The 13483-nt window shown below is 41.4% G+C and overlaps 1 protein-coding gene across 5 annotated transcripts in view; it reads right to left on the bottom strand.

Annotated features, from left to right (window-relative positions):
- TET1 (tet methylcytosine dioxygenase 1) overlaps positions 1 to 13483 on the bottom strand; it is a 156388-nt gene that overhangs the window by 43355 nt on the left and 99550 nt on the right. For all 5 annotated transcript variants that reach the window (XM_053308021.1, XM_053308025.1, XM_053308022.1 and 2 more), the window contains one exon: positions 214 to 422. In XM_053308021.1, the coding sequence (XP_053163996.1) occupies positions 214 to 422 (209 nt within the window). The remainder of the gene's footprint in view (positions 1 to 213; positions 423 to 13483) is intronic.

The raw sequence follows: 13483 nt of genomic DNA, 5'->3' as shown, positions 1-13483 counted from the left end.
AACATACTACACTTGCAATGCCAATTATTATCTGCATCCTACTGAAATGCAGAACATAATATCACTAAAAATGACAGCTTCTTTGTATTGTCTTTTCAAGTTGATTATAACTATAATCTGCAATCTAGGAGACTAATTAGGGTCACTCAGATAATGATTATTAGATAATCACACTTTAAGCTATCAAAATATCAGTGATATGACTTCACTTACTCTTCATTTAGTGCACATCTACGGCTTGTCGGACAGCCATATTTTCTGAGGCTCTGGGTCAGTTCCTTATACAGTGTGTCAGCCAGAAGGTGAGGGATCCCCTCCCAAGCCAAAATAAGGATCACAATGACGGCTGTTTGACAGTGATGTCCTGCACGCTGTCGAACCAAGCACAGCAGCTTTTCTTCATCACTACTTCTCCGTATCACCTGCAAACCAAACACCTATTAATTTTATCCTCAAAACTTTAATTTAGGACTGTTTGTCTCTAAAGTTATAGGCTTGCTAGTGATATATGCAAGTAAATTAAAAATGAAATAATGAGGGTAAAATATAACACAACAGCTATGATCCTTCCCTATGCAGCTACTATATAAAGAAGGATTCAGAGATACTATAGAATCCTATTTCTTCCTCCTTCCATCAGTGTACATGCCTTTTGGAGGGGGGAGAAAACAGTATCTATAATGCCCTTGGATCCCTCTATGCAGAGGAAGGATTGTGTCCCAAGTATTTCAGTTTGTGGACCTGGCCTATTAAGACTAAATGGGGGATTTAAATAATTAAATTTATACAGCAGCATTTATATAGCACAATGCAGAGATCAGGTTACACTGATATCTGGCAGGCAAAATATGATAGGAATAAGAATCTATTACTGTTTAATCAGGATTTGCAAGTCTGCTTCAAACTGGTTTTATATTACCATTAGCACTAACCATCAGCGTTCCCTCTAACAAGGATTCCCAGATGTTGTTGACTACAACTCCCATAATCCCCAAGCAAAAGCCATTGCAGATGAGGATTCTGGGAGTTGTAGTCAACAATATCTGGGAATCCCTGTTAGAGGGAACACTGCTAACCATAGCTGATGTTGGTTCAGATTTAATGCTAAAACTATGGCCAAATCTGACAAAAGAAAGAAGGAGAATTCAAAACAGGAATGGTAGATGAGGAACCCTATAAATTTGTGGCCTGCTCCTGCTCTAATAATGATAATAATAATAATAATTCGATTTCTATACCGCCCTTCCAAAAATGGCTCAGGGCGGTTTACAAAGAGAAATAACAAACAAATAAGATGGCTCCCTGTCCCCAAAGGGCTCACATTCTAAAAAGAAACTTAAGACACACACCAGCAACAGTCACTGGAAGTACTGTGCTGGGGGTGAATAGGGCCAGTTACTCTCCCCCTGCTAAATAAAGAGAATCACCATGGTAAAAGGTGCCTCTTTGCCCAGGTGTAACGTTGGCACCGAGTCTATCCAAAAGGTTTGCTGAAACATTTAGCAAACTCATTTACCTGACTTCTTCAATATTGATTCTCTTATTAAATAGTGCTGGTAACCAGAGAACACAAAAATCAAACCAACATCTAAAAAAGTTACAGACCATAAGATGCAGAGATACCCACTCACAGACATATGATGTCATACACATGGATGAAACACATGGAAGTCAAAATAGGGTATTAGCTACCTATGAAGACTTTTTAGTGGAGGGATTGCAGGGAAGTAGCCCATTCAAGATTCTGCGGTTTCAGCACATGCCCAGCCTCTATGTAGGCTGACATGTTTTTTTTAAACAGTAGCTTATGACCCGGAAAGCAAGACCATTGCAAGTACCATGGCTCATTTGCTTTTGAGAACAACTTCCTCTGAAGTTTATTCATTTGCAAATATACAACCTGAGAGGGCTAAACAGAGACAGCAGAAATACAGCAGATTCAAAACCAAACTGGGCAGTCTTTGTTGGACAACAGAACACTTTTTGTTCAACTATGCTAGGAAAAAAGCAAGCTGCAAGTTATTAAAATTGCTGAAATACAACAGAAGTCCCATTCAATCTTGCTCATCTGTACTGGCGGCACAGTTCATTTAGAGAAGTCACTATTTGGTCTCCAGTAGCTCTTGTCTTTTATTTAAAAGCTGCATCATGCAGAAATTCAGCAGATGCAACTTTTACCATCACTGCATCTCCTTGGCAGAAAAAGCTCAACTTGTTAAATTTTTCCATGTTACACAGCTATTTGAGCCTTTGTAAGGAACAGTGGAAGAGATGGCATCCTAAATAGAACATGTTTCCTCCAAACACAGTTCATTCAATTTAAAGCATATTTGTCAAAGCTGACATTCAGATGCTGCAAAGCCTCACCCCACCAATATGCAGTGGGACACTCTGCAGCCTCCCCACTGACACCAATCTGAGTACTCCCATCATCCTGATGAATTTCCTCAGGTGGTGTTTTGGCACAAGTATGGTACCATACACAGAGAGATTGGATACTCAGAGAGATTGGGTACCATACACAGAGAGATTGGATACAAAGTACTGTTTATTAATGGCAGAACTGAAAATTTATTTAAGCTAGTGATTCTAGAAGAGATAGTTTAAAAACAAAACCTTAAAGGTTAAAAGGGTTTATCTAATGAGGCTGGGTTTAGTCCTAATCCCTACCAAAACCCTTCCTTTTTCACCCCCAAAACACTCATTACTGAGGCACCTTGGTGACACAAGCCTCAAAATGGGGGGGGGCTTTTTTTAAAAAAGAAGTCACTGTCCTTTTGATGGCTGTTATGTTGCTGTAGGTAATTTCAGTGCAGCTCTAAGGGCCAAACATTCTACAGCTGCTATCCTGGGTCTTCGCCTTATCTGCTGTCTCAGGCACAGTCTTCACTTTGGTCCTCCAATTAACCACCAGGCTCCCTGAAAATGAGGTCTCTTGGCTAGTGAGGTGTCCCCTCAATTGCCAGGCTTCCTAAGGTGCAGGGACAAAGCTCCTTAGATGAGGTGCTCAGGCCAGACAGTTTTTCTGAAGGTCTCTCATGCAAGCCCAACCTTCCTGCTCCCTTTTGCTCCCTAGTGGCCAGCTCTTTAGGATCTGCCCTCCTGCTCTTCTTCCAGGACAACTTCCTCTTCTGCTCTCTTTTTCTTCAGCTTGTCTTCCTCCAGAGCATTCTGTCTGATACCCTCTCACCAGTCAACTCTTCTTATGCGCCTGCTCAAACCCTCTACTTATATTCCAGACCCCAAGAATATCCAGGTGGGCCTGACAAATTTTAGCCCAGCTGTCCACTTTTAATTAATTGACCAAAGCCTTCACCCTGCAGAATAGCTTCTGCTTGAATTTGATTCGACAGGTCCTTTAACTGGGGCACTTCTCACTGGACAGTTTAGGATGCACGAAAAACCATAAACTGCCTGTAAACAGACCAAGGTAGAACCAGCCAGCCAAGTAAACAGACCCTTCACAGCTGACAATCTATTCACCTTAGGCACATAGATAGACGTAATCTCCTATTGTAACTAAACATCATCATTACTATATAACTAAACTAATACAGACGAATTCTTCACAGATGACTGAAACTAAAACAAAGCCTTGTAGTCTGTAATATTATACTGTTCCAGGAAAGTAAAACTCCTTGTTAGATCATCTCCAGATACTCAGTAGTATCTTAAAAAGCTCCTGGGTATGAGAAAAAATTTCCTTTTCTGTACCTTCTACAGCAATCTGATGCATTTCTCTATACTGATTTTCTTAAAAACACTACAAGCATTGCAAATGGCTAATTTACAGGGCCACAAGTTTTAATTGGTTAACTGTTAATCATCTGAAGTTTTAGTTGATTAATTGCTGGGGACCAAGTGTGATCAGAGAGGGCAAACTGGAAAACCAATGGAGCTGTAAGATGAAATTTATTTATTTGTTGAGACAATTGTGGCTTTTGCTTTATGTTATAATAGAATGAAAAATAAAATATTAGTATAGTCTTCGAACCAAGCAGTAGCTTTTGTGCATTAAGCTGGAAGTCATATTACACTTTTTATGATTAACCACATACTGACTATTACAGGAGATATGCATCAATTAAGTTTATACTATATTAAGTTAATAAATATTTAATGAAAACAACCAAAGCCCATGTACCATATGTTAGGATCATATTGGAATATTGCTTCCCTTTTCTCACTGCACTAATTGTACTTGTAAGAATTCAGTAACTTTTATTGTAAAAAGAAAAGTGATAGAATCTATACCATTTTTCTTTTTATGATACAAACTGAGAAAAGGTGGAGGAATATCATTTTCATTTAAGCATAAAATCTACTGTCTCCCTGCCTTTGGTTTCTCAAGTCACATAACCAGCATGGAAAAAACCTGTTTGTTTATACACTGCCCTGAGTCCTGTGGATTGGGAGGCATATTAGATAGATAGATAGATAGATAGATAGATAGATAGATAGATAGATAGATAAAATAGCTTAGTACAAAAGCAAAATTCTTATTTTAATGATTACAGAAATTTCTGAACTGCAGAAATATAGTCCTGAGCAAAATAAAGAAACAATTACTTCCTTTCAATTACACTTGCATTCCTCTGAAGTAAAACAACACTGGAATGTACTTCCTTGTTTATGCATTAGGTACCTTCATTGGACTGCATAATATATAATGCATTGCCATATAAGCACTGCAGGTGGCTAATTGGTTTATCAGTCATTGTCAGCCTGTTGCTGTTCTAATATCACTATAACACATTCTCAGTTTTATTGTGACAGTCCACTTCAAAACAGTTTCAGCAGCATTCCTTTTTGTGTTTGCTATACAAAAGCTTCTTAGGATGGAACTAGTACTCTAAGAAACATGTGGCCACCACCTATAAAAATGGCAGCCTTGGAGCAGGAACTCAAAAATGTGCAGTACAATTTACTGTGTCCCTAACATCATTACAATGTGTCACCCTCCTGTCAGTTATGTGGTGTTAACTGGAGAAACACACAGGATAATGAACTCAAGACCAGGAAAAATTTAACTATGCATTGGGGAGGGGGGGGGGAGGGCTGCAGGATAAACTGTATGAAGAGGCGGCTACCATTTTTGGTAGCAGATTTGAATTCCTAAGAACCATTTAGTTCTGAACTGTAGCATCCTATACATTTTTCCTCCTGTGAGATTTAAACTACTGGTCACAGGACAGAAAACGCCTCTATAACACAACTGTGCAGAGCGAAGAACTTTGGACTACTCTCATTCAGTCTATAATGCAGCTTACCAGCTGGCATATCTAAGCTGACTCTTGCAAAGCACTAATTACCATCAAGCACTAAATGTATCACCATCAGTATGTATCAATCAACAGATAACTGTACTAAAGTCTCAGGACACCTTAAGCAAAACAAGGATGAACCAATCAAGTAAGTATGATATTTGTTTATTTTATTTAACACATTTGTAAACTTCTCGGGCATAAAAAAATTATTTGCAGTAGTAGACAAAGTGTTTACTACTGAATAGCCCCATACAAAAGCGACGTTTGTCATCTGAATGCAGGCTACTTGTACAGGATCTGTACTGGGACCAGGGATTTTTAACTTATTCATAAGTGATCTAGAAGTTGGGGTAAGCAGCAAAGTGGTCAAATTTGCAGATGACACCAAACTATTTAGGGTAGTGAAATCCAAAAGAGATTGTGGGGTCGTGGTGGAACAAAAATAAGGCCTAGATTCTGCACTACAAGTCTTTATTTTAAAAATTTGCAGATTTCAATTTTTTCTTTTTGTCCTTCTTCGTTTCGCATATCCACTAACATGCTATGTATCTGTTATATCTTCTGAATTATTTACAATGCAATGCTACGCAAGTTTAGTCAAAAGTAAATCCCACTAGACAGCAGCCAGCTTAGTACTTCCATGAATGACAGAAGTGCTGCTTGTGCAAGGGCAGGCAAAGAGGAGCGATGATGGCCAAGCTCTTCCATTTGCAGCCCCATGTCCCCCAAAATGTCCCCAAGAATGGGGGGGCTCTTAGGAGCAGGTTTTGGGGTGTGTGCACAGAGCACTAGAAGAAACAGACGGGGAAACTGGCAAAAGTAGCCCTTCCACAAATGCAACTTCTTCCATTTGTGGAAGTACTAGTCTGGATACTAACCACTATGTTTGGGGTTCACTATATTCTTAAGTAAATGTGTTTTTAAGATTGCAGTCTTAGATTATTTATCTGTGTGACATACTTGTAAACTGAATTACTCTGTAAGACTATAAAACAGTTCAGATTTCTGATGCGTAAACAGGAGGAAAATGCTATTTAGAAACTATTTCTATTGCACATTTATACCTCACAGTATTATTATGGTTTATTTGTCTAGACTTTGACACACTCCCCTCCCCCCGCCACTATTAGAAGCACCAATAATGAAAGTTAAGAGCAATTCAAATGTGCAGAAAGAGTATAATTTAGGAAAGACGTGTGTGTGTGTGTGTGTGTGTGTGTGCGTGTGTGCACGCGCACAAACACATGCACAATCACATGTTAAGAACTCCCTGAACATGGCTGGAAGCAGAGCTGTCTAACTTTTGACACGCTGAGAGTGGTTTATTAAAAAAAAATAATTCAGGGAATCACGCACATACACAATCCCCCCACTTGCAGTCTGAAAAGATTGACCCATATGCTATTTCTGCCCATTTGAATGGGCTCTAAGGTTATTTATATTCTCTAATTTTATGCTCTAAAGTGAAAAAACTCACTCTGGCCTGAATTCAATTTAAGGACAATTTCTGCCCCTACCTTCTCTACACACTAAGGACTCTTGAATGTGAAGTGGTCAGAGAACAGATGGTATCACAACATATGCCCAACTTGAAATCTCTACCCACTGCGCTGGGTGTTCCACAAGAGCTTATCAGAAGCAACAATTATGCCTGAGTGCTTATATGACTATGTATAATAGAATGTGCTAAAGGTGTTATATGCTGGGTTTGTCTTTTTTAAAGTTATATATTTATAACTGTAAAGCTAAACATATCAGTTTTCTTATGAAATCAAGTAACCCAATGTCTAAAGTTGTGATATACTTCCTGCAGCAGTTTAGCTGCTTGGGTTCTACTTACTTTATTTCTTAGATTGCTGAAGCAACTGTCTCAACCCTGGTAGGAGCTCTGGAATAAGGAATAAATTCTCTGTGAATAAAGATTACTTGATATAGACTATCCCTTCAAAATAAGCCAAGTTAACTTAAATACAAATTTGTATGGGTTAACATATAAAAAGGCAGATGTGACCTTGCACTACTGTAAGCTCAGCACATTAGGTGAAAAATGAGCTTCTCTCTAGGGTAGTGTAGATTAGAGCAATGATTCCAAAATGGAGGGCCTTGCAGTCAACCCCTGGCTGCCAACAGCTTTAGACCAGAGATGAAAAGGCTAAGTTCAAGACAGACTGCAGAGCAGAGGCTTACCTTGTATGCAAGGCAAAGGGAGCCTAGTAAAAAGTCAAACTCCAATAAAACAGAACTGCTAAGATCATAGCAACTTACTGTGCTTTGCTCCCACCATCAGGAGCAACTTAAAGGCAGAACCAATGATTAGCAACTAGAATGGAATCAATGTATGCCATTAGATGGCTCCACTGAAGTATGTAAATGCTAGTGATAAATTTCATTTGAGCACAGTACTAGAAGCTATAAGTATCTAACCTATTCTTTTTCCATCAAAGGAAAGCTGCAATCATTGATTTGCATGGTGACCTCTAGACCAGTTGCTATTAGGAACAGTGTGTCATGAAGCTTTCCTCAGAGATGAGGAAAGTAATATCTAGAACAGGATGCTCCAATATGAATGCACAAAGACAGTCCTCTAAGAACTAGAAAGTTCAATACTTCCTGGCTTCCAAATGGCTGCTACTGCTTCTTTTTCCACTTTAACTGTTTATCACTTCTTCAATGCTTTCTTTCCACTTAATGTCTGTCAGATTCAAATTGTAGACAGGATGCCCCGATCTATGGAAAAGGGGTTTTTCTTCAACAACCAAAATACAGATTTTCCACTTATTACTTACATTAAATTGTATAATAAAGCTACAGACATAACTACAGTAACACCTCAAAACCACAGAAGAGAAGAACAGGACCAAGGTTTTAGATGGCCACATATGGAGAGACACCTGGGGTTTAGCTTTCTGCTCTGTTAGAGAATCAGTTATTTTAAAACAATTAGGTTTGTGCATAATTAATGCAATTAAATTTCAGATAATCTTTAACCACCTATTAAAGAAGTGTGACTCTTCATCAGCATTTTCAATCTTCTGTATCCCTTTGCATAATTCTCTCACTAATGTTGCCCATATGCTGTGACTATCTTACCATAGCTTATTCTTGAAATTTATCATTGCCATCTTTGTCATCATTATGACTATCACACCATATAATGAAAAAACTGCCGATTCTATGCAGTATGTCCAAGTAATAAGACACATAACCTTTTATTATTTATTGCATTTATAAACTGCCCCATATAAAATCTCTGGGCAATTTATTAAACTCACAAGTCAAGATTCTCCCTTCACTAACTGAGGTGGATCCCTACCTGTGGACAGCTTAGAGCAGGCCTGCTCAACTTCGGCCCTCCTGCAGATGTTGGCCTACAACTCCCATAATCCCTGGCTATTGGCCCCTGTGGCTGGAGCTTATGGGAGTTGTAGTCCAAAAACAGCTGGGGGGCCTAAGTTGAGCAGGCCTGGCTTAGAGCATGGTTCTAGGGCAAGCAGAAGAAAGGAAGGTGTGAGACTGCACCTGAATAGATTTCTAAGCAGATACATGGTAAGAGTGAACCTTCTGGACATGATCAAGGCTGGACATGGCAAATAAGGGAGACTTATTTGCCTCCAGGTCATCATGTCACAGGGGCTTCCATGGCTGACCTATTTTGGAAGTTGGCTAGGAGTCCTACAGGCCAATTGCAGCTTAAGAGCTGGAAATGAGAAGTCATCTTTCTGCTTTCTTGACCCTCATTCTTCAAGCAAGCATGCACACACCACCAACAGTAGCATCAGCCTTCCTGGAATTTCTTCCCCATGGGAGAGGCAACAGCAGGAAGCTGCTGGAGGAGACAATCTGGCTCTTCCATTCAGGGCCCCCCAGGGGCGCTGGAGGCCCTGGACTTCGGCTCAGAAGTCCAGGGGTAAGTGCGCCTCTGCTTCCATTCCTGGACTATGCTGAATCTTCTGATGTGTAGTCGCCATTATGCTGCCAAACGTGAAGGTAGTTCAACATGACTAAGAATTTTAAACTGCCATATCTTTCTCCAAGTCAACATAGGTTGACTTTAACCAGAATTCCTGTATCAACTCCACCGAAGAAAGAAACCAATCTCATTCCACATATGTGACAAACCGTCATACATTGCAATGGCAGAATCAAGAGCAGACCAGTTTTTCATTGCACACGTTTCGTCAACCCCATGCACCTGTCCGGCATCTCCAGGTAGGACTGATCTCAGATCCTAGAGATCATTACCTGTCAGTGTAGGTAATACTGAACTAGATGGAACAATAGTCTGACTCAGTGTGCCACATCCAGCCTAATTAGTAATGGCTAGGCATTATTAACATAAATGAGACAACTTAGTCATGACTAATTTAAGTCCTATTAATTTCAATGGGACATAATTATGACTAACTTAATCTGAACGTTGCCCACTATAAGGCAGCTTCATATCTTCAAGAAACTGTTGCTGCTAAGTGAGCAATGGGTGGGGGCTAAGTTTACTGGGCTCAGCCCTAGCCAATAAATGATAATTCACTTTAGTTGACTTCTTAGTTTAACAGCAAATTCTAAGGAATCAGTTGATATATTTCAATTAAAAAATTCTTTAAACATATCAGAAGCAAAAAACCTGGCAGAGATGTGGATGGATCCTTAGATGATGAGGGTGTGAAAGGAATTATTAAGGAGGATAAGGAGATTACAGAGAATCTGAATGAGTTCTTTGCATCTGTCTTCATGGCAGAGGATACTGACCATATACCCTCTCCAGAACTGAGCTTCTCAGGCTTGGAGGCTCAAGAACTGGTCCAATTCGAGAGAGAGGATGTACTAAACTGTTTTGAAAAAATAAAAAATTAACTGCCAGGGCCAGATAGCATCCACCCTAGAGTTCTGAATGAACTCAAATATGAAATCGCTGATTTCAGGAGGGATGCGACTGGGGCTCTATTGGGGTCCTCCTCAGTCTAGATTTCGGTGGGGGCTGTGCTAGGGTCTTCCTCATGGTTCCTGTTGGTGACCTACTCAAGCTGGAGTTCTTCCTAGGCCAAGCTGGAGTCTTCCCTGGTCTGGGGTTCTTCAGGGACCATTTTGGAATCCTCTGCTAAAGATTCCCCTTGGGGCATGCTGGAGTCCTCCTCCTCTAAGGATTCCCCAGAAGTGGAGTTGGGGCAGATTCTAACACTAGAGAGCATTAGAAAAGGGATTTGAAAATAAAAATGCTAATATTATAATGCCCTTGTACAAATCTATGGTGCGGCCACATTTGCAGGACTGCATGCAGTTCTGGTCACCGTATCTTAAGAAGGACGTTGTAGAACTGGAAGAAGTGCGGAAGAGGGCAACCAAGATGATCAGGGGTCTAGAACAGGGATTCTCAACGTTGGGTCCCCAGATGTTATTGGACTTCAACTCCTATAATCCCCAGCCCCAGAGTCCTTCGGTTGGGGATTATGGGAGTTGAAGTCCAATAACATCTGGGGACCCAACGTTGAGAATCCCTGGTCTAGAGCACCTTCCTTATGAGGCAAGGCATTTAGGGCTTTTTTGTTTGTAAAAGAGGTGATATGGGGAGACATGATAGAGGTGTGTAAAATTATGCATGGAGTAGAGAGCGGACAGTGAGAAATTTTTCTCCCTCTCTCACAACACTAGAACCAGGGGTCATCCAATGAAACTGAAGGCCAGGAAATTCAGGACCAACAAAAGGAAGTACTTTTCCATGCAGCACATAATTAATCTATGGAATTCTCTGCCACAGGATGTGGTTGATGGTCACTAGACTGGATGGCTAACTTGGCAAAGAGGCACCTTTTAATGTGGTGATTCTCTTTATTTAGCAGGGGGAGAGTAACTGGCCCTGTCCACCCCCAGCACAGTACCTCCAGTGACTGTTGCTGCTGTCTATCTTATGTTTCTTTTAAGATTGTGAGCCCTTTGGGGACAGGGATCCATCTTATCTTATTTATTTGTGTAAACCGCCCTGAGCCATTTTTGGAAGGAGGGTATAGAAATCGAATGAATGAATGAATGATGGATGGGTGAAAAAAGGGGCAAAGACAAAGACATGGAGGACAGATCTATCAATGGTTACTAGTCTGGTGACTATAGGCCACCTCCAGCTGCAAAGGCAAGATGCCTCAAAATATCAGTTGCAGGGGAGCAACAGTAAGAGAGAGGGCATGCCCTCACCTCTTGCCTGTGAGCTTCTTAGAGGCATCTGGTGGGCCACTGTGGAAACAGTATTCTGGACTAGGTAGACTTTGGGCCTGATCCAACAGGGCTGTTCTTATGTTCTTATTCTTTAATCAGGTGGGCACAAAGCTGTGTGGGGAAAACTCATCATCAGCAAGGCCTAAAGCTCACACAGAACTAGCAACAGAAACTTGCGCATCACAGAATTGAGAACAATGTTTTTGTTATGACAGAATACCAGTTTTTAAAAAGTCTTACAATGAATATTTTTCCAAGAGTTTGACTAAATCAACACATGAGGCCCACGTATACTGTTTCTTTCATCCTGGACAATGGACATAAATTTGCCATTATTATTTCAGTATTTAAATGAATTTCTAACTACGGATGTGCAAACTGATTTGATGTTGAACTGGTTCAACATTGAAGCAGTTAAGTTCAACAATTCGGGGTCAAGCCAAACCATCCCTGGTTCGGCTTGACCCCGGCCATTCAGGGGGTTCGTGGGAGTTTTTTGAGAGGAATTTTTTTCAAGTAATTATTTCATCTGGGGGGCTTCTCTGAAGCTGCAGGGGGGAGGTGTCCACGAAGGTTCCCCCTTCCCCCACTGGCCTCCGTTTTGTCAAAAACCACCTGGGGCGTTCTTCAGCCCATTATGGGCCTTTCCCCCATCATGGTTACCATTTTAGAGGCCACCACACATGTGCAATGGGCCCCTGCACAACTGGGTCATGACACAGGCCAAACAGGGGCTGATTGTGTATGTGTGGCAGCCTCCAAAATTGCCGCTGCGAGGGGGAAGGCCCGGAACAGGCCTGAGATCGCCCGAACTGGGTGCTTTTTGACATAAGGAAGGCCAGTGTCAGGAGCCTGCCAACCTAAATTAACCACTCTTAAATACTGACACAGTAGCCAGTTGTAAATGTATCTCAAATTTCAGTTTTACTGAAGAACACTTAGTTCAAACAAACAGATAGGCCCAGAATGCAACACAAATAGTCCATGCCCAACAACTCCCCTCGACTCTGATATGCCAGACCTTGTTGTGGAGTTTCAGGGGTCTAGCTTCCAAAATCGCGATCCTTCAGACCAAAGTCATGCAGAATGATTAGATGCCTTGTCTCCAGCGGTCTGCTCAAAGCACAAGCTGCAAAATTTACAGCCAACAGCCAAGTGCACCCAATCCACCCCCAGCAGCTGCCACAAATTCAGTCAGCCTAATGCTGCCTTTTTGCTATCAGCCAGCTGCTTTTCCTCAATTCCATCACCTGCCGCTGACACTTCTCTCGCCTACGTTGTCTGGGAGACAATGGTCATTCCTCTTCTTGCCCAGACCCTTCCTTCAAAGGATCATTCTACCCCATTGGCTCCTCTTGCAGCAACCTTTCACCCTAACCCATTTCAGATGCCTCTCTGCTCAGATCACCAACCTGACCCTCAGATGTCTCCCTGCTTCCTGGTGCATCCACTGCCCCTCTCCTCTTCTGAGTCCTCAAGTGGAGGCATGACAGCCAGTGGTTGTGGGGGAACCTCCATGGACCATCCCCACCATGGCCTTGGAGAAGCCCCCCAGAAGGGGTGAGAACTAAATATATACAAAATGAATGGGCAGGGGATCGATGCCGGGGGGGGGGGACCGAACTGGCCCGGTTTGGGTCCAGTTCAGACTCAAACCGAGTTGGGCCAGCTGATTTTGTGCACACCCCTACTTCCAGCATAACTTTCAAATCTGTACTGAGTCAGTAGAATGTATTGTTGTAGACCTGACTCAAATGAGTTTTCCGTGACACGAAAATGGCATTTAGAATTACCAGCCTACAGAACTCTCAATTTCAAGCAAGTGATTTCATTGTGTCATTGTCCCAGTTGCACAACTCAGGTAATGCCACTGAAATAAATGAAGAGAATCAGCAGGAGACAGATTCTTTCACTGATATCAGAAGTGCAGGATGTGGTGCAGAGCAAATAATTAATATGCAGGTTTGTTGTGTGTGTGTGTGTGTGTGTGTGTGTGTGTGTGTGTGTGTAAT

The sequence above is a fragment of the Hemicordylus capensis genome, chromosome 3 (assembly GCF_027244095.1).
Source record: "Hemicordylus capensis ecotype Gifberg chromosome 3, rHemCap1.1.pri, whole genome shotgun sequence".
NCBI classification, from domain to species: domain Eukaryota; kingdom Metazoa; phylum Chordata; class Lepidosauria; order Squamata; family Cordylidae; genus Hemicordylus; species Hemicordylus capensis.
Note: the sequence above shows the minus strand (reverse complement) of the source record. Positions and strands in the feature narration are given on the sequence as shown.